The sequence below is a fragment of the Apium graveolens genome, chromosome 6 (assembly GCF_009905375.1).
Source record: "Apium graveolens cultivar Ventura chromosome 6, ASM990537v1, whole genome shotgun sequence".
Classification (NCBI taxonomy): Eukaryota; Viridiplantae; Streptophyta; class Magnoliopsida; order Apiales; family Apiaceae; genus Apium; species Apium graveolens.
This window is the reverse complement of record NC_133652.1, coordinates 286623596-286644603: the sequence shown is the minus strand read 5'-3', so window position 1 is coordinate 286644603 and position 21008 is coordinate 286623596. Positions and strand designations below refer to the sequence as shown.

The following is a 21008-nucleotide window of genomic DNA, read 5'->3' as shown; positions in this document are numbered from 1 at the left end:
ATGAAAAGGTTTGATCCAGGATATTGTGATATAGCATTTTCACACAGATTTGAGAAATTCTTGATGATCTTGAATTTATGAAGCGATTTTTGAAAGCCCCAACTCCTGTTTGATTTGCTTTCTTCAATAATCTTCCTCTTAGGAAGTATTTCTATCCTTTTGTTAGTTTTTATTTGTTTTTCTAAATCTACATTATCAGGATTTTCGGTTGGCTTTTTTTCTTGATTCAAACGAGATTTATTGGATTCGAAAGTAACTGTCTATCCTGTGGTTCCGACTATCAGATTTAAGTTTTTTTTTATTTCATTTGTTTCAGTTTGTTTTTTTTTCCGATTTTCAGCTTGTATTTTCAAGTTGCATTCTATTTTCGGTGAGAGGTTTGTTTTTCGATTATTGATTGTAAGCGGGGGTCTTGATTTATTGATGAAATTTTCTAAGAAATCACAGTTCTAGTCGATAACTCAGACGATAGCTCCATCGGGACATGATGAAGAGTAATTCAACGAAAATGCATGAAGTGCATACTTGTATTTGTATATGCATTATCTTTAAAATATCGTTTAACCGACTTTTTACGAGAACAACCGATTACAATTTACTGTTTGTCTGAATCGATCGTTAATATAGATGTCGTTTGATTTTTTATTATTAAATTAACACCTTTATTCTTAAAAAAGAATGAAAAAAATAATAATATTTTACATAAAGGGATATGAGAGCCCAAAAAATGAAATAAAAAACAAAGCATAATTATAATTAAATACTCCCTCCATCCGAATTTATCTGTCTTATTTGACATTTTGCGGTCAAATTGACCGAATTTTTACCAAAAATTTCACATAGTACGCTATCGAAAATATTTATAAAAATTATATCATTAGGAAGTATGTTTGATCTACTTTAATATGTATTTTCCAGTTTTTCAAAATAATAAAAAAATAAAGTTTTATTTACGGTTAAAGTTGAGTTAATTTGACCATTAAAAATCAAACAAGACAGATAAATTGAAAAAATGACCCTTAATGTCACAAATTAGGAATAAATTGCCCAAAATATTACAACAAAAAATAAAAGTCCTTTATATCACCTAGAAACGAAATATAAAAATACGTTTTTAACTTTAGTTACAAAGCAAAGCAGGTGCTGTACAACTGGAGCGAGGATGCACATGGGTTGGGTCCCACATGTAAAAGTTGTTACCGGGTTTGAAAGAAAACACAATATATACATGCGTTACCCGAAAACGCATCAAAAACATGCGTTCCTCTCTTTATCTTTTTAATAGAAAATAAATTTAATAATTGCGTTAATAGTAAAAACGTAAAATAAAATTGCGTTTCTGTAAACTCGCAACTAAATAATACGTTTTTCTGTGATAAAAGGGGTCATTTTTCGGGATTGTGAAATTTGAGACCATTTTATCTCAAATTATGATAAAAAAAGGTCAATACCCGATAAATTGGGACGGAAGGAGTATGTGATAAAGATAAAATAGCGTGATTCAACGGTCTTGACTCTTGAGGACGAGTATTCAATATCTCCCATCTTAATACTCAAAAGCTACTGTTAAGTTTTTTAGTTTGGCAATGATCATTCGATCCATACGCACGATCTAACCAGGGTGATGGCCAAAAATACTTTTTTTTAGAAAATGTAACAAGAATACCGGTTTTTTAAAGATATGGCCAAAAATACATTTCTAATACGTATTTTAAAAATGGGTAAGGTTATTACGCATTTGACAAATGAGTATTATTTAAAAAAAAACAAAAAAAAAATTAAAAAAAAGAGTAAAATATGATACGCATTACTGACATGCGTATCATGCATTGCAAAGTCATGATACGCATCTCACGAATGCGTATCCAAAATTAATTTTTTTAAATTTTTTTTGTAATTTTATTTTACACAAGTTACTCATTTCTAAAATGCGTATTAGTAATATCCAATTTTAAAATGCGTATTAGCTAGGTATTTTTGGCCAAACATTTCAAAAAATGGTATTCTTATCAAAAAATTTAAAAAAAAAGGTATTTTTGTCATTTTTTCATCAGACCATCATATATCCAATCACGCAGACTTAAACATGATCATGCATAGTATTTTCTCCTCAGAACAACTATAATAAAACTCGATTTTGACATGATCATGCAGTAGTACCTAACATGGACATAATTTTGACATGATCACGCAGTAGTCCCTAACATGAACATGCTCTTTTTTCATTACCTTCTTGTGATCCAAAATAACCTCGATATGCTACAAGAACTCTCCTGCATCATAGTGTAATTGTTCTTATTCTAAATGCAGATGTTAATACAGTTTTGAGATCTCAAAATCTTGGTACCACAAAAAATCATTCGATTTAAAGTGCCCCCGCTTATTATCCTTAATATTATATTCCAACTTCGATATGATGAAATCAAATCATATTGGGTATGAAAGATTTTGGTCAAACTATGACTTAATGAGTCCGGTTAACAAGAATCAGAATCTCAATCCGATGCATTAGTGTTTAGATCAATCCCATTCATTAGTGTTTGAATTAGTCATTATAGTGTATTCCTTCCATGGGATAAATACACTTTCTACTTTCTACCTCTTAGGTTTCCATATCATTCCGATTGCCATTAACCCCCATTCCCGTATCTTCATTGTTGCCAGAAGTTTTGTAGCTTTAGCTCGTCTACGTTGTACCTGAATTCAGACTCTGTCTATTAGATATCTCTTGAAGTAAAAGTTTTAAATGCCGCACAGAATTCTAAGTACTGCACAGCAGAACCCCCTTTAAGAAGTAAATCAACCTATCCATTTGGTTCCACCTCATTAAGAGTTTATGATAAATGGCTTCTAGAACCTGTTAAACTATAAAGTTTTATGTAATCAAAATGTGTTTCTTTAATCAATTTTGTTAATTTCACTTTTATTGACCAACACAATATTTGAGTTCTAGTGGTACATGTAATGGTCCGAGTTTGTTGAGTAAGCACTCGCTCTAATTCTTAAGTTGTTAGAGGATGGAACCGATTGGAACATATATATATATATATATTATATTTTAATACTCTCCCTCACTCAAAAAACTCATTGTTAGATCGAGGAAAGGATCATGTGCGCCCATCTTTGGGTATAAATTGCGTTATTGTCTCAGAAATTTTACCAGTGAGTGAGCTGTACTTGGCATTATTGTCTCTGATATCAGTAAGTCCTAATTCTCATTGTGAAGTTCTCACTATTCTAGTTTTGTCTTCTACAAAACTGCAAACTACTGGTAGTGAGTATTTTATCAGCATATAGTATTAAACAAATTGATTTCTGTCTCTCAAGCTTGTTCAGTTACTAACTACTTATTACAAAAAGGAGTACTAACAAAAGGGGGCATTCCGAGAATCGAACTCGGGACCTCTCGCACCCAAAGCGAGAATCATACCACTAGACCAAATGCCCTAGAATGGTAATGGAAAGCCAATCTAAGCATTATCTCACTTCATCTCTTAGCCAAGGACTAGTACAAAATTTTAGGAAATAATAAAATTAGTACATTTGAATTTATCCCTCATTTTATCATATACAAATAGCACTTCAAGGAGAGTAGCTTTCTCCAACAAGCATTCTGATATCAGAAACTTGCTACATTTTGTAATTAATGCTATCAGTGCTGCAGACTGTGTGGTTTCTGGTTTTTTCTCCAAAACCCGGACTCGAGGAGGGCCGAGTAAAGTGTCATATAATTCTAGATTTCGGACGCAATCTCCTTTCTATTTTATCACCAAAATTTGTTAACCAACTCCTTGAAAATGCCAATGGAAATTACTAGAATTGTTGCGTAAGTAGACTATTTTATCAGCATATAGTATTAAACAAATTGATTTCTGTCTCTCAAGCTTGTTCAGTTACTAACTACTTATTACAAAAAGGAGTACTAACAAAAGGGGGCATTCCGAGAATCGAACTCGGGACCTCTCGCACCCAAAGCGAGAATCATACCACTAGACCAAATGCCCTAGAATGGTAATGGAAAGCCAATCTAAGCATTATCTCACTTCATCTCTTAGCCAAGGACTAGTACAAAATTTTAGGAAATAATAAAATTAGTACATTTGAATTTATCCCTCATTTTATCATATACAAATAGCACTTCAAGGAGAGTAGCTTTCTCCAACAAGCATTCTGATATCAGAAACTTGCTACATTTTGTAATTAATGCTATCAGTGCTGCAGACTGTGTGGTTTCTGGTTTTTTCTCCAAAACCCGGACTCGAGGAGGGCCGAGTAAAGTGTCATATAATTCTAGATTTCGGACGCAATCTCCTTTCTATTTTATCACCAAAATTTGTTAACCAACTCCTTGAAAATGCCAATGGAAATTACTAGAATTGTTGCGTAAGTAGACTATTTTGTAAGCCTCGGAGTTGATTCATTTTTGTCTATTCTCCCTCAACTGCAGTTGCAGTAAATTTGCAGTAGACGAAATAAGAACACACCATATTTGTTTGATGGGAAACAAAAGGTTATGTGTTCAAATTTCACCTTTCTATATTTGCTTAACATATCCAGTAACAGGAGTTTTATAAGCTTGTAGTATTTCATTTTCGTACATTTAGATGCAAATAAAACTCTGTTCTCTCAGATAGCTAAAGGAAACTTTGTTCATCAAATTCACTAAAGACTTGATGACATTTTCATAATTCTCGATACATATTACATAGGTAATTTATAAGCTACTACAAATTTATTGTACTTGAAGATATAAATTATAACAATCTATGTATAGGTACATAATTTTACTCACTCGGATTCAGAAATTACTTCTAGATCATTAGCAAATGGCCTTACATTTGATAATCTGAAAGGATTAGGCGGCATAGTTGGGCATTCTTGTCTTTCTAGCATATTAATTACTTGTTTCATTGATGGTCTATCCACCGGAAGCCACCCTATGCACCATAGTCCCACAATTGTTAGTTTCTTTGCGATGTTTGAATCTTCTTCTTTCTCTATTTGGATTGCTACTTCTCCACCTTCCTCCAAACGATGAAATATCCATTCAGGAAAGTACGTTTCACTGGTGTTTTCCGCTGCATTATTGTCCCTTGCTCCCACCATTTCAAGCAATAACATTCCAAAACTATAAACATCTGATTTGGACGACACCTTACCAAAATTCCTAGAATATACTTCTGGTGCAATATAGCCGATAGTTCCTCTAGCCATAGTCATAGACACAATGCTCTGGTCCTTGGAACATAGCTTGGCCAGACCAAAGTCAGATATTTTGGGATTGAAATTTTGGTCTAACAAGATATTATGAGGCTTGATGTCAAAATGGAGGATCTGATGGGCGCACCCTTGGTGAAGATATTCGATTCCTTTAGCTATGCCTAGAGTGACTCTTGCAATTTCTCCCAACCAAGGAAATTGTTTTGGTTATTTTTGGATGAGTATGTGAACTTTTCTAGAGAACTATTTGGTTGGAACTCGTAAACAAGAGCTCGATAGCAGCCATCCGTGCAGTACCCCACCAAACGAACCACATTAACATGGTAGATTCGCCCTATAGTACCCACTTCATTGATGAACTCTTCCCCTTTAGCTTTCGGATCACTGTTGAGGACGTTAACTGCCACAAAAAAGTCATTGGTGATTTGGCCCTTGTAGACTGATCCATAACCTCCTTGTCCTAATTTTTCACTAAACTGACTAGTGATCTTCTTAATATCAGCATAGGAGTATCTTGTTGGTTTCATCGCTTTGTAATCCGTCAGAAACATTTCAATTCTCAGTTTGTCATATTTCTTTTGCCTATATGTTCTGATTACATAATACAGTAATATAACTAGAAACAGCACAAGAAGAGTGGCGCCTGGAATTATATCTGCAATAGGCTTAATTGAACCATGACGCTGACCTGTACTACATCAGAGTAGCGTAAATTAGTTTCTCTGGTATGATAGAGGGTAGGAATATCACGATATGAAATTTCGTAGCATGCATCATTAGATATAGAGTTAAGAGTCCAATAAGAGTTGCGATGAAAGTACCTTTAGATAAACAAATAGTATTATTCTTCATCAGCTTACAGTATTCCCCCTTAGCCTCACATTTGCTACAATTTGGAGTTGACCAACTTATGGCAGTGGACCAACCAGCAAGAAGAGAAAATGGGAGAGAAGAATTAAAAATCTTTGTACATGAAGCTATGGATGGTCGACCAGTACTTGTGTCGTCCTGGAAATATTGAACTGGGAAAGTTTGTCCGCCAAGAGAAGTGACAAATGTAGACTCACCAATGACACCTGAGGGACAGCTGACAAATGTAGTATTTGATTCATAATAACTTCTTCCCTCGTAACGATAAGGAACTACTGCATATGGTGACAACTATTGGAAAAATATGGGTATATAGGTAAGTCATATTTTTGAGCATTATGACTAAAAGATGTGTGAGATATGATGATATTCTCTTAATAATGGAAATTATTATTTTCCATTAAAATTTGGCTCAAATATTATGGCATAAATTAATTTGATTTTGTTTCAGATTAATTGATATGGTGTATGTCTTGATATATTTAATCTGATTCTGTTTCTGATTATTTATGGAATAGATTAGCTTGCAAGTATTACACTGATTCCATAATTAATGATATTTAATTATGGAAAAGAGTAGCGCACAAGTCTATCTACACCTATATAAACACTTCTAAGGCGTTAGGGTTAGACACACCAAAAACATATTCGCCTTTAAACACAAAACTCTCTCTCTCTCTCGGTGATAGTTTCGTACCCGTTCAAGCTCGCTGAAGGTGCTCGTTATCCGTAACGCCGCCGCTACCTCGTTTTATCCTGGGAGGCTATCGACTCACACATACGGTGAGAGGCGAAATAGCTTTAAGGAGACAGTTTCAACTGGACTCGAGGATCTCTCTTCTGTTTATATCTTTTCTTCCTCCGTTTGATTTCGTTTACTCACGCACGCATTTGTTTGATTATATGTATTAATCGCAGATTGTATTCACAATCTTAAAGCTATTTATTTTATATACATCTGTGACTGATACATCTGTATCTACTTGTTTTGTTGAGTAACAGATCGATGGAGAACCAAACTGTGAACGATTCGATGAACATGACGGCTGATCCCAACGCACAGATCACTGGATCTGATGGGGTTCACCAGCAGCCGATTAACCCTAACGCACGGATCGTACGATCTGATGGGGGTCAAACGCCTGTTGAACATGTGCCTTCGGGACATGTGCCTGTGGGACACACTGTCATTGGACAGTTTAGTGTTCCTCTTGGACAGATATCAGCAGGATTCACTCCTTCGATCATACCTGCGGTGCCTACTGGTGTGCATACACCTGTAGTACAGACGCACGTACCATCTGTTCCACCTGTGGTGCCTGCTTCACCTGTTATGCCAACTATGCCTGCTGCACATGCTGAAAAACCTGAGAAGTTCAACGGAACGAACTTCAAACGTTGGCAACAAAAGATGCACTTTTATCTGACCACGTTGCATATGGATCGCTTCCTTAAGGAAGAACCACCGTTGCTCACTGCTGAGAGTAACATGCAGACTGTGTATGTTGCTGATGCTTGGAAGCACTTCGACTACATCTGTCAGAACTATGTGTTAAATTGTTTGTCTGACTCGTTGTATAACGTATACAGCGCGAAGCCAACAACTAAGGTCTTATGGGAGTCACTTGACCATAAGTATAAAACCGAGGACGCTGGGGCAAAGAAGTGGATTGTTGGCCGCTTTCTTGATTATAAGATGGCAGACTCTAAGACTGTGGTCAGTCAGGTGCAGGAACTGCAGGTGATCATTCATGACATTCATGCTGAGGGAATGGTCATAAGTGAGTCTTTCCAAGTTGCTGCTGTTATTGAAAAGCTTCCACCTGGATGTAAAGATTTCAAGAACTACCTTAAGCACAAGCGAAAGGAGATGTCTATGGAGGATCTTATTGTTAGACTTCGTATTGAAGAAGACAACAGAGGGTCCGAGAAGAAAGTTAATGTTGCCACTGAGAAGGCAAACATGGTGGAGCATGCTCAAAGCTCCAAGCCCAAGAAGACTAATTCTAGTAAAGGGGCAAAGCTGGCACCCAAAGGAGGGATTTCGAAGTCGAAATTTCAGGGAAAGTGCTACAACTGTGATAAAGTTGGTCATAGGTCTTCTGACTACAAGAAGCCCAAGAAGCCCAACAAGAAGAAAGAAGCAAACATGGTAGAGAATATCTCCAAGGATATGGGTGATATAGACCTCTGTGCTACGGTCTCTGTAGTGAACCTGGTCGGTTCTAATCCACGTGAATGGTGGATTGATACTGGTGCTACTAGGCATGTTTGCTCAGGCAAGGCGATTTTCTCTAGCCTCAAAGCTTCTGATGCTGGTGAGAAGCTCTACATGGGGAATTCAGCAACTTCTACCATTGAGGGTGAAGGCACGGTGATCCTGAAGATGACCTCTGGAAAGAATCTGACTTTGAAGAATGTACTTTATGTGTCTGATATTCGCAAGAACCTTGTGTCTGGTTCTCTGTTGAGTAAGCATGGCTTTCGCATTGTAATAGAGTCAGATAAAGTAATTTTGTCTAAGAGTGGTATGTTTGTAGGCAAGGGTTATTTAACCGATGGGCTTTTTAAGCTCAATGTAATGTCCGTTAAGGACGATAATGAAATGAAGAATTCTTCTGCTTACTTGCTTGAGTCTCCTAATTTATGGCATGCTAGATTAGGACATGTAAATTATGATACTTTACGACGTTTAAGTGCAAAAGAATACATACCTAAACTTACTATCAATTCAAAACATAAGTGTGAGACTTGTGTTGAGGCAAAATTAACGAGATCATCATTTAAACGTGTGGAAAGGAACACCAAAGTGCTAGACCTAATACATAGCGACATATGTGATTTAAAATTCGCTCCAACAAGAGGAGGAAACAAGTATTTTATTACATTCATTGATGATTGTACAAAATACTGCTATGTATATTTGTTGAAAAGCAAAGACGAAGCTATAGATAAATTTAAAATCTATAAGGAAGAAGTTGAGACATAACAGACTGAGAAAATCAAAGCGATACGAAGTGATCGTGGAGGTGAATATGTTGAACCATTTGGAGAATTCTGTTCACAACATGGTATAATCCATGAGGTCACTGCACCATACTCCCCTCAGTCAAATGGTGTGGCTGAAAGGAAGAATCGCACTCTGAAAGAAATGATGAATGCGATGTTGTTAAGCTCTGGGCTTCCACAATCGATGTGGGGAGAAGCCATCCTAAGCGCAAATAATATTTTAAATATTACGATGCGCAAGAATAAGGATGTAAGTCCTTATGAAATGTGGAAGAAAAAGAAACCAAGTTACCAACACCTGAAAGTGTGGGGGTGCCTTGCAAAAGTACTGATCCCTACACCGAAGAAGGTGAAGATAGATCCTAAGACTGTGGATTGTATCTTCATCGGATATCCTCCACACAACACTGCATATCGGTTTCTTGTTCATTAATCCAAGATTCCTGATATTCAAAAGAATACCATTATGGAATCAAGGAATGCCTCATTCTTTGAGACGATGTTTCCCTGTAATTCAGGAAACCAACAACCTACGACGTCTAAACGATCTCATGAGTCTGTAGATGACGATAATGAGAGTGACGAAAGTGAAGACGAAAATGTGGGGGTAGTGAGAAGGAGCAAAAGACAACGAACGGAGAAATCCTATGGGTCTGATTTTATGACCTATTTGCTCGAAGAAGGTGACCCAAAAACTTATAAGGAGGCGGTTACCTCACCTGATGGGCCTATGTGGAAAGAGGCCATCAAGAATGAAGTTGATTCAATTATGCAAAATCATACTTGGGAATTAGTGGACTTGCCAACTGGTTGCAAACCATTAGGTAGCAAGTGGGTTTTCAAGAAGAAGTTGAAAACTGATGGCACTATTGATAAGTATAAGGCCAGACTTGTGATTAAAGGATACAAGCAACAAAAAGGCCTTGATTATTTTGATACATATTCTCCTGTAATGAGAATAACGTCCATAAGGATGATGTTTGCTATTGCTGCAATGCGTAATCTAACTGTACATCAAATGGATGTGAAAATAGCCTTCCTAAATGGGGACATAGATGAGGAAATCTATATGGAACAACCCGAAGGGTTTGTTGTCCCAGGACAAGAAAGGAAAGTTTGTAGATTGGTGAAATCATTGTATGATTTGAAACAAGCGCCTATGAAATGGCATGAAAAATTTGATGAGGTCGTGCTGGCCAATGTCTTCAAAATCAATGAATGTGATAGCTGTGCCTATTACAAGGATAACGAGAATAACTATGTCAAGGAGAATGACAATGGCTATGTCATGATGACGCTATATGTAGATGATCTACTTATTGCCGGAAGCAATGATAAAGTGATCAAATCTACCAAGGACATGTTGAAATCAAGATTCGACATGAAAGACATGGGACTAGCAAATGTAATTCTGGGAATTCAAATTTCTAGAACATCAGAGGGTCTCGCATTAAGTCAACCACATTATGTTGACAAGATCCTTGAGAAGTTTCTTAAGGATGACTTTGAGAAAGCTAGGACACCTGTGGTTTGCACCTATCCAAGAACAAAGGTGTAGCTGTTTCCCAATTGGAATACTCGAGAATAATTGGTAGTCTGATGTACCTCATGAGTTGTACAAGACCAGACATTGCATACTCAATTAGCAAGTTGAGTAGGTTTACGAGTAATCCGGGAGCTGATCACTGGAAAGCGATCATAAGGGTACTAAGGTACTTGAGGGGAACTCGAGATTATGGACTGCACTATGGCAGATACCCAGCAGTATTAGAAGGATATACTGACGCAAATTGGATATCTAGCTAAAAAGCACTTAAGTCTACGAGCGGCTATGTGTTTACATTAGCTGGAGCGACAATATCATGGAAATCCTCAAAACAAACGGTGATAACTCATTCCACGATGGAAGCTGAGTTTGTGGCACTAGATAAATGCGCCGAAGAGGCTGAATATCTACGTCAGTTTCTGGAGGATATTCCAAGATGGCCAAAGCCTGTAACTGCAATAGGGATTCATTGTGATAGTCAATCCGCTATTGGCAGAGCGCAGAGCACGATGTATAATGGAAAGTCTCGTCATATACGACGATGACACAGTTCCATTAGACAATTGATCTCAACCGGAATTATCACTATTGACTATATACCGTCAAAAGATAATATCGCGGATCCACTAACCAAAGGGTTATCAAGAGAAGTGGTTGAGAAATCATCGAGAGGGATGGGCCTTAAGCCTATTGCTTAACGGCATCATGGTGGACACCCAACCATTGCTGACTGGAGATCCCAAGAACTTGGTTCAATGGGACAACTAAATCATGATGACCAAATCACTGTGGGGGTAACCCCTGACCTGTTCCTATGATGAGGAAACAGTGAGACCCGTAAGTTACGAGGTTAAGCTTTGAGCTTTTAATGATCTTTGATGAATACATGGAGCTCAGGAGTGAACGCATGGAATTCAGTTGAGTAAACGCGGGTTACTCTATAAGATAAAGATCACCTATGTGGGAGAGAAGTGAGGCCGCTTCAAAGGAGAATTGCGAGGCACAATTCTTTAGAAACTTCTGCAGAACCAGGACGATGTTCCATGGCCAAAATGGACATACTCATGAGAGCTGAACGAGTCGGAAAAGATATAGTGATAAGTATATCATCGTTTACACAAACGGTTGAACAGTTCAAGGACAAGCACGTCTACTGTCTACCAGTAAAGTCGGTATGCTTACTCGAGCGAAGGTTCAATGAGCATTCTCTACCTATCGTATGCTATATCTGATCGAAGAAACTATCACCAAGTCAAACTCCGTGTCTGTCTGTCTGTCTGGTGTGTGCTACTAAGATCACCAATCTCACCCATGTGGGGGATTGTTGGAAAAATATGGGTATAAGTCCCATATTAGTAAGTCATATTTTTGAGCATTATGACTAAAAGATGTGTGAGATATGATGATATTCTCTTAATAATGGAAATTATTATTTTCCATTAGAATTTAGCTCAAATATTATGGCATAAAACATATTCGCCTTTAAACACAAAACTCTCTTTCTCTCGGTGATAGTTTCGTACCCGTTCAAGCTCGCTGAAGGTGCTTGTTATCCGTAACGCCGCCGCTACCTCGTTTTATCCTGGGAGGCTATCGACTCGCACATACGGTGAGAGACGAAATAGTTTTAAGGAGACAGTTTCAACTGGACTCAAGGATCTCTCTTCTAAGGAGAAAGATTTTTGGTCAAGTACCGGGAAGGACCAAGATCAAGCACTATCTCTTGAGATGTGTAGTTGATGGAATTAACAGCTGCCTCTGTTGAAAGGAAGAGCTGGATTCCTTGCAGGGATGTGTTTGCCAGGTATTGAAACTCCAGAAAAGTTACTTGTGCATGACAAGAAACTCGAAATCCAGGATGGCCACAGTGCTCAGGCTGCTGGTCTTTAACCTGAAACGGAAACCGGATTTCTGGGCCATGATGGGAGCATCTAGTGATCCTGCACTCCTCATCTACAGCTTCTATTTTTGTTGCAAGCACTAGTATTATCAAGGCAAGATTAGCAAATAACTGGACACCCATGGATTAATTAGCAAGTCCACAAATCCTTGAGAGTATCTTCTTATAAATTATTTCTTCAGGTGACTAATGCTTTTAACAACAGCCAAGATTTTATAAATTTAGCTAATGATAATGAAACTTTTTACTCTTAATTAAATTAGAAGTTTGATTATTCTTGACGGGGCTATATAAGAATTTATAAGTTTAGCTATTAATCACGGCCTTTTACTTTTAAATTAAAAGTTCAATTATAATTTGACGGGATTATAACCTTGCTCGTTATATCCATTTAAAAGTTTTATCATTGTTTGACGGAGTTATGACGTGTCTCGCGATATCCAGTGAAGTTACGTACATCCTAAAGTTAGTGTGACAATCCCTAATAAATTTTTAGCTGAGTCAACGAGTCTTTCATTTTTCATTATTGAGTTAAGCCAACAAGTCTTTGATTTGAAGCAAGTCTTTCTTTTATATAGGCAAGTCGACGAGTCTTTGATTTGAAAAGTATTTTTAAGGCGGCTCAACAAGTCTTTGATTGTTGTGCAGGACACTGTAGGGGTGGACGAAGAATTAAGTAGATTTAAATTAGGTACTCCCTCCATTCCACAATAGTACTCATTTTCGAGAGAATTTTTTTTTCCCAATATACTTGTCCTTGAAATATGTAAAACAATTAACGAGGATGGAGTAAGAGACTACATTCATACATTTATGAGGGGTATAAGTGAAAATACATCATCAAATTACTGCTTTCTTAATATGAGTAAATTTTTCAAAAGAGACTTGTATGGTGGGACAGAAGGAGTACGCCATAAAGTTAGTGCAAGTGCAGATATCCCCAATGAATTTTTTGTAATTATCGAAGATCTTACTGAAGTTTATTGGCTAAGATAGTTTGTACTGAAACGTCGATCCAGGTATAAGTGTAGTCACAACCATCTGGCTGAGAAAGAAGAATATGGGCAGGAGGAGATTGTCCTTTGCAGCTCTAGACTCCACAAATCTTTCATTAGTATTCGCATTCATAATATATTCCTTGTTAAGCTTGCCATGCTGCAAAGCTGCCTCTCCTTCTTCTTGCGGAAATATTCAAAACATAAGCTGTCCTTTTACACTGAAAGGTGATCATCAGAAATGCAATGCTTCTTTCTTCACTTATGAGCTGTCTTGCATCAATAATCGTACTACTCTATATTTGCTTCCTGATAGGCACTTATATTATGTTGAGAGCATTAGCTATGGCAATTTTTCGATTAGAGTTGTTGATCCTGGACTGCAGAGGGATAATCATTCTTCTCTCCCCATTCATTCCATAGGAGATTATGAATTATCGAGGCAAGGATCACAAGAGCCCTTGAGTGAGCTAAATCAACCTGTTACAATGATAGAATGTCCTTCTCCAGTTATTTCTACCCGATACATCAATATTACTTCGCCAAATTCTTCTTCCTCTGCTTTAGTATTTGGAAGGAAATTAGTTTATTCTTATGCCTACGTAGTAACCGGATCTCTAGACATATCAGAACTGGAAGATGATTGCAGGATCAACAAGGTGGCTTGGGTCTCACTCCGCTCCCCTTTTAGTAAGGTCTTCAATAATTTTTCTGAAATTCACAGCGCGATGGTTTATGGATTTGAACTCCCCTGGAGTTACTTCTACTGCTTAAAGTGTGAAGCTGCTTTCAATGAAAATTTCTTTTGCTATACTTATGAACTGGATCATCGTAGTTGGGTTTGTGAAACACAACAGAGAAACTCACAGGATTGCAACCCTCTACATTTAAGCTCATACCATCTTTCGATTTCATGTGAGTACAAATCTTGGCCCTTTCGTGTACTTGGAAATACAAGACTTAGACATGCTTATATGAATAATTTACAATAACTATAGTTACTAACTGAGATATTCATGAACTATGTAGGCACAGGCCATAACTTGCATGTCATAGCCGAGACTTTGAGAAGTGAGTTTTCCAGTCTTTGCTTAACTAAGACATTTTAAGTGATATCTATGTGTTGAATCTGTTCTTCTGTTTGTTGCCTTTCAGGCAAAGAGACTCAAGAAGTATTTGGTAAGATAGTTCTCTTTCATTTTCTTTCTCTCTCAACTCAAAGTTTTAGGAATTATAGAACTCAAATTATAAATCACTGACCACAAGCATTTCACAGTGTAGAACAATCTGTTTTTGTAGAATTATATTTGAATCTACATATACTTGAGCATATTGGATTGTGCAAGTGTAACTGAGCACTGCAGGTGAAGAAGATATAAAAGAAATTCAATTTATAAAAGCATCACTAGTATTTGTATTTGTATACATCTTTAAAGGCATTACAAGGTCTGCTTTGTATTTTTTAATGCTAACTTATCTTTGAATTGTCTGTTTCTTTGGTTTTTGCCTTGAAACATGGTTAAATTGCAGAAATAATATTCGCTGCAAGATTTTCATTAGGAATACCATTTTTGCTCGCTTTGTTGGTTTACAGAGCTAGGAGAAGGCATCTATCAATGTACGACACCATTGAAGATTTTCTTCAATCACAAAACAACTTGATGCCAATAAGATATGCATACTCTGACATCAGGAAGATCACCAATAATTTTAGAGATAAAGTGGGTGAAGGAGCTTTTGGCACTGTGTACAAAGGAAAGCTTCGTAGTGGTCATTTAGTAGCAGTAAAGATACTAGGTAAGTCTAAAGCTACTGGTCAAGAATTCATCAATGAAGTTGCTACAAGCGGAAGGATTCATCATGTCAGTGTGGTGGAACTCATTGGTTTTTGTTTCGAAGGTCCAAAACGTGCTCTAATTTATGAGTTCATGCCTAATGGATCTTTAGAGAAATACATTTTCCGTAAAGAAGGAACAGAAGAAGAAATTGTTTCCTTAAGTTGGGAAAAGCAAGTGGAATCGACTACTTACATCGAGGTTGTGACATTCAAATTTTGCATTTCGACATCAAGCCTCGCAACATTCTTCTTGATAAGAATTTCAATCCAGTCATTTCAGATTTTGGACTTGCAAAATCATATGCCACCGATGATAGCATTGTAACGCTAACTGCAGCAAGAGGAACAATGGGCTACATGGCTCCCGAGATGTTTTACAAAAATATTGGTGGAATTTCTTATAAAGCAGATGTTTATAGTTTTGGAATGTTGCTGATGGAAATGGCTGGCCGAAGGAAAAATTTAAATCCATTTGTGGATCATGTTAGCCAAATTCATTTCCCGTCATGGGTATACGACCAATTCAGTGAGGGAAAGGAGCTGGAGATTGAAGATGTAACAGAGGAGGAAAGGAAGTTGGTAAAGAAAATGATAATAGTAGCATTATGGTGTATACAAATGAAGCCTACAGAGCGACCTTCGATGAATAAAGTTATTGAGATGCTAGAAGGAAATGTTGAACAATTGGTCATGCCCCCTAAGCCTTTTCTTTATCCACAACAAGAGGATCCAGCTGAGATAGACAACATAATTCATTCTTCCTCCAATTTACTGCAAGCTGAGGAGTGAATGCTCAAGTGTTATATTTTCCGTAAATATGGTTTTTGAACCTTAGTGTAATATACTAATACAAGAACTGCCTTTATAAGCTTGTAGTGCATACTGTGCATGTCTTCAAATAAATTCCTGTATTCGACATTGTTTCAACTGTGTTGTTAGACCTTTAATCAGGAGTCAGGAATACCATTATGGACCGTAGGGAACCTGGATTTCATTTGAAATTATGGATTTGATCAAATAACATGTTTGGGAATTTATTTTGGTCTGGTGGTACCATCGCTGACAGTAGTTGAGGATTCGAATATTGTCAGATACAAGGTGGGGTTGTGAGCGTGTTCAATTAGCAAAAGAAATGAAACACTTCGTAATATACATAGGTCGTAATATACGTTTTAATTGGATGTTTATAGCTTCAGCCTTGATTGGTTTTAATTTTATCTATCCTTCAATTTGTAACATACATCTAGATGCAAATAGAACTCTGTTCTCTGCTGGATACTGATATCAGGCTTTCAGCTGAAATTACATCATTAAAAGTTGTTGAACAACAGCTTCTACTAAACAAGTTCAGAGCTCTCTGCAGTACCAGATATCAAATGAAGTTCTGAATCAACATAAAATTTACAGGGAATTATAACTAGACAAGGGGCATGTAGGATAAGAGTGGCTTGCTGTCAATTTCATTAGTAAAATATTGTTCACAAATAGACTTGATGACATCTTCATAATACTCAATATTCACAAGTACTTATAAGCTATAAAATTTATTGGATTTCAAGGTATTAATTTTTACAATCTATATGTAGTTATGTAATTTTAGTCACTCAGATTCAGAAATGACTTCTAGATCATTTGCAAATGGCCTTACATTTGATGATTTGAAAGGATTTGGCGGCATTGTTGGGCAGTCTTGTCTTTCTAGCATATTAATAACTTGTTTCATTGAAGGTCTGTCCACAGGATGCCACCCTATGCACCATAGTCCAACAACTGTCAGTTTTTTGCGATGTTTGAATCTTCTTCTTTCTCTATTCGGATTGCTACTTCTCCACCTTCCAAACGATGGAAAATCCATTCGGGAAAGTATGTCTCACTAATGTTTTCCACTGCATTATTGTCTCTTGCTCCCACCATTTCAAGCAATAACATTCCAAAACTATAAACATCTGATTTTGATGACACTTTCCCAAAATTCGTAGAAAATACTTCTGGTGCAATATAGCCGATGGTCCCCCTAGCCATAGTCATAGACACAATGCTCTGGTCCCTGGAACACAACTTGGCCAAACCAAAATCAGATATTTTAGGATTAAAGTTTTGGTCCAACAAGATATTATGAGGTTTGATGTCAAAATGCAGGATCTGCTGAGCGCACTCTTAGTGAAGATATTCAATTCCTTTAGCAATGCCTAGAGCAATTTCTTGCATCTTCTCCCAACCAAGGAAATTGTTCTGGTGAATTTTACCGCTGTATGTGAACTTTTCTAGAGAATGATTAGGTTGGAACTCATAAACAAGAGCTCGATTGCAGCCATCAGCACAGAATCCCACCAAGCGAACAATTTTAACATGATAGATTCGCCCTATAGTGCCCACTTCATTTATAAAGTCTTCCCCATTAGTCTTCCTAATCTATCACAAAACTGACTTGTGATTCTCTTAATATCGGCATAGGAGTATCTTGTCGGTTTCATGGCTTTGTAATCCGCCAAAAACATTTTAATTTTTTGTTCATCATATTTCTTTTGTCTAGGAGGACAAGCACAAAAAGAGTAGCACCTGGAATTATGACCGCCATGGGTTTAATTGAAACGTGACGTCAACCTGTTAATACATAGAAGAGTAGCATACATGATTTACATCGGTTATACCTCATTATGTGAAAGTAGGCAGGTGATTAACAAATCCAATTAATATTGTAATTAATATACCTTTTTGTAAACATGCAATATTGTTATCAGCTGTTCCAATGTTACTGCTAGTACTATTCTTTAACAGCTTACAGTACTTCCCCTTGGCTTCACATATTTTACAATTTGGTGTTGACCAGTCCATGATAATTCGACCTTTGTAGAGAAGATCAACTGGGAGAGAAGAATTAAATAATTTGGCACAGGAGGTTACGGATGGAGTAGTGGATGTGAGGTCATCGGAATAGTAGACTGGGAAAGCTTGTTTGCTAAGGGAAGTGAGCATTACAGGTGAAAGGAAATCTACAACTCTCGAGGAACAACTGAAAAATGTTACATTATCATAACATAGTCCTCCAAGGGGATGAGCTATTGCTGCGGGCAATAAATTTGACTTAGAAACAAGTTTCAGATTGTTGGCAGATTGGGAAAGATCAAGTCCTATCTTTTGAGACTTGTAACTAATCGAAAAATAGGTACCTCTTTAGACAAGAAAAACTGGTTTTTTGGAGGGAATTATTTACAAGGTCTTCTAAGTGAAGCAAAGTTTTTCCTTCATGACAAGAAACTCGGAAACCTGGGTAGCCACAGTGCTCAGGCTGCTGGTCTATGAGCCAAAATGGGAACCGAATTTCTGGGGCATGCTTAGAGCATCTCTTCATCCCACACTCCTCACCTGCAACTTCTGATTTTGCCGCTACTATTGTTATTATTGTGAGCAGTAGTAGTACCCAGGAAAGATAAACATATACTTTGAAACCCATGGAGTAAATTAGGCCTTCCAAAATTTTAAAACGTGAATCATTTCAGAATGAAAGGCCAGAGTTTCATTACAATAAAACATAACACATTTCTGAAAAAAAAATTCTCTGCCTAATTTTATGTTAAGTTAGAAGAATATGGATTGGAAAACAATGCCTTCTGTATTCATATTCATCTTTACAGTTTTATCATTTATAAGCTCATCTTGCTCTTCTTCTTGCGGTGATATCCAAAACATAAGCTCTCCTTTTACACTGAAAGGTGATCACCAGAAATGTGACTTTCTTCAGCTATGAGCTGCCTCGTATCAATAATCATACCATCTTTTATTTGCTTCCAGATAAGCCCTACAATGTTTAGAGTATTGATTATGATAAACTTTCGGTTAGGATTACTGATCCAGACCTTCAAAAGAATAGCTCTTTCTCTCTTCTGTTTCCTTCGTTTGCAGAAACCGACTTGCCCTTAATTAGAAAAAACCCTTTGAGTTTGCTCAATCAGCCTATTGAATTGATAGAATGTCCATCTCCAGTAATTTCTACCCGATACATCAATATTACTTCACTAAATTCTTCTTTTTCAGCTTCAGTATTAGGGGAGTATTATGCTTATTCTTATGGTTATGTAGTGGTTGGATATATACCTTTATCAGAGATGGATTACTATTGCAGGATTAGCAAGGTCGCTTGGATCTCACAACAGTCTCCTTTTACTAACATCTTTTCTAATCTCTCAGAAATTCGCAATGCAATTAATTATGGATTTGAAATCCCTTGGAGTTACTTCTACTGCCTAAAGTGCGACATGGCTATTTCTGGAACAGGCTCTTGTGATACTTTCAATAAAGATCAACATCTTTGGACTTTTGGAAACTATAAGCGCTGCAACCTTGGTCATCTTTCAATTTCGTGCAAGTAAAAAACTTGTTCCTGTCAGTTGCAACTCGTATATTTGATTTCAATGACAAGGTGACATTTGGAGACATTTTGTTATTATGATTTTAAGGAGTACCTCACACATGATAAGACATAATTTTTGTATATAATTTACAAACAAATGACATACTGACTAAGAGTTGCATTTGCACGAACCATGCAGGTGTTGGCCATTTCTTCAAGCACAAAACAACTTGATGCCTATAAGATATGCGTACTCAGATATCAAAAAGATCACCAATAATTTTAGAGATAAGCTTGATGAAGGAGCTTTTGACACTGTGTTTAAAGGAAAATTTCGTAGTGGTCATTTAGTAGCAGTTAAGATACTGGGCAAGTCTAAGGCTACTGGTCAAGAATTCAAATATGAAGTTGCTACAAGTGGAAGGATTAATCATGTTAATGTGGTGGAACTCATTGTTTTTTGTTTCGAAGGTCCAAAACGTGCTCTAGTTTATAAGTTCATGCCTAATGGATCTTTGGAGAAGTATATTTTCCGAAAAGAAGGAACAGAAGAAGAAATTATTTCCTTGAGTTGGGAGAAGTATGAAATTTCCCTCAAGGTAGCAAGTGGAATTGACTATTTACATGGAGGCTGTGACATTCAGATTTTGCATTTCGACATCAAGCCTCACAACATTCTTCTTGATAAGAATTTCAATCCAGTCATTTCTGATTTTGGACTTGCAAAATCATATGCCACAGATGACAGCATTGTAACTCTTACTGCACCAAGAGGAACGATTGGCTACATGGCTCCCGAGATGTTCTACAAAAACATTGGTAGAATTTCTTATAAAGCAGATGTTTATAGTTTTGGAATGTTGCTTACAGAAATGGCTGGCCGAAGTAAAAATTTGAATCCATTTGTGGATCATATTGGCCAAATTCACTTTCCGTCATGGGTATATGAACAATATAGTGAAGAAAAAGAGCCTGAGATTGAAGATGCAACAGAGGAAGAAAGGAAGTTGGTAAAGAAAATGATAACAGTAGCATTATGGTGTATACAAATGAAGCCTAGTGAGCGTCCTTCAATGAACAGAGTTATTGAAATGCTAGAAGGAGATATTGACCACTTGGTAATGCCTCCTAAACCTTTTCTTTATCCACCAGAAGAGGATCCTGCTAAGGGAAACAACTCAACTCACTCTTCCCTCAACTTACTGCCAGCTGAGGAATGAATGTTTTACTCAAGTTTTAATTCTTTGTCATATATAGGGTTTTGGAACCTTAGTGTAACA

At 36.9% G+C, this 21008-nt stretch overlaps 1 protein-coding gene, 2 non-coding genes and 2 pseudogenes across 3 annotated transcripts; 2 read left to right on the top strand and 3 right to left on the bottom strand.

The window, feature by feature from the left end:
* Positions 1-3375: 3375 nt before the first annotated feature.
* Positions 3376-3447, bottom strand: TRNAP-UGG (transfer RNA proline (anticodon UGG)). The gene has a single exon. It is a non-coding gene; the product is annotated as a tRNA-Pro (tRNA).
* A 485-nt stretch (positions 3448-3932) lies between these two features.
* TRNAP-UGG (transfer RNA proline (anticodon UGG)) lies at positions 3933-4004 on the bottom strand. Its single transcript has one exon. It is a non-coding gene; the product is annotated as a tRNA-Pro (tRNA).
* Positions 4005-4788: 784 nt separating this feature from the next.
* On the bottom strand, positions 4789-12668 carry LOC141666162 (rust resistance kinase Lr10-like; annotated as a pseudogene).
* Positions 12669-13314: 646 nt separating this feature from the next.
* Positions 13315-16402, top strand: LOC141664201 (rust resistance kinase Lr10-like; annotated as a pseudogene).
* Positions 16403-19633: 3231 nt separating this feature from the next.
* On the top strand, positions 19634-20948 carry LOC141666161 (rust resistance kinase Lr10-like). Its single transcript, XM_074472157.1, has 2 exons — positions 19634-19743; positions 19928-20948. Exons 1-2 carry the CDS (start codon positions 19634-19636, stop codon positions 20946-20948), a joined length of 1131 nt encoding a protein of 376 aa, XP_074328258.1.
* The last annotated feature ends 60 nt before the right edge of the window (positions 20949-21008 follow it).

Coding starts and splice junctions, on each gene's coding strand:
- LOC141666161 (XM_074472157.1), top strand. CDS start 19,634: ATGGCTATTTCTGGAACAGGCTCTTGTGATACTTTCAATAAAGATCAA. Junction 19,744..19,927: donor CATCTTTCAATTTCGTGCAA/GTAAAAAACTTG, acceptor CGAACCATGCAG/GTGTTGGCCATTTCTTCAAG.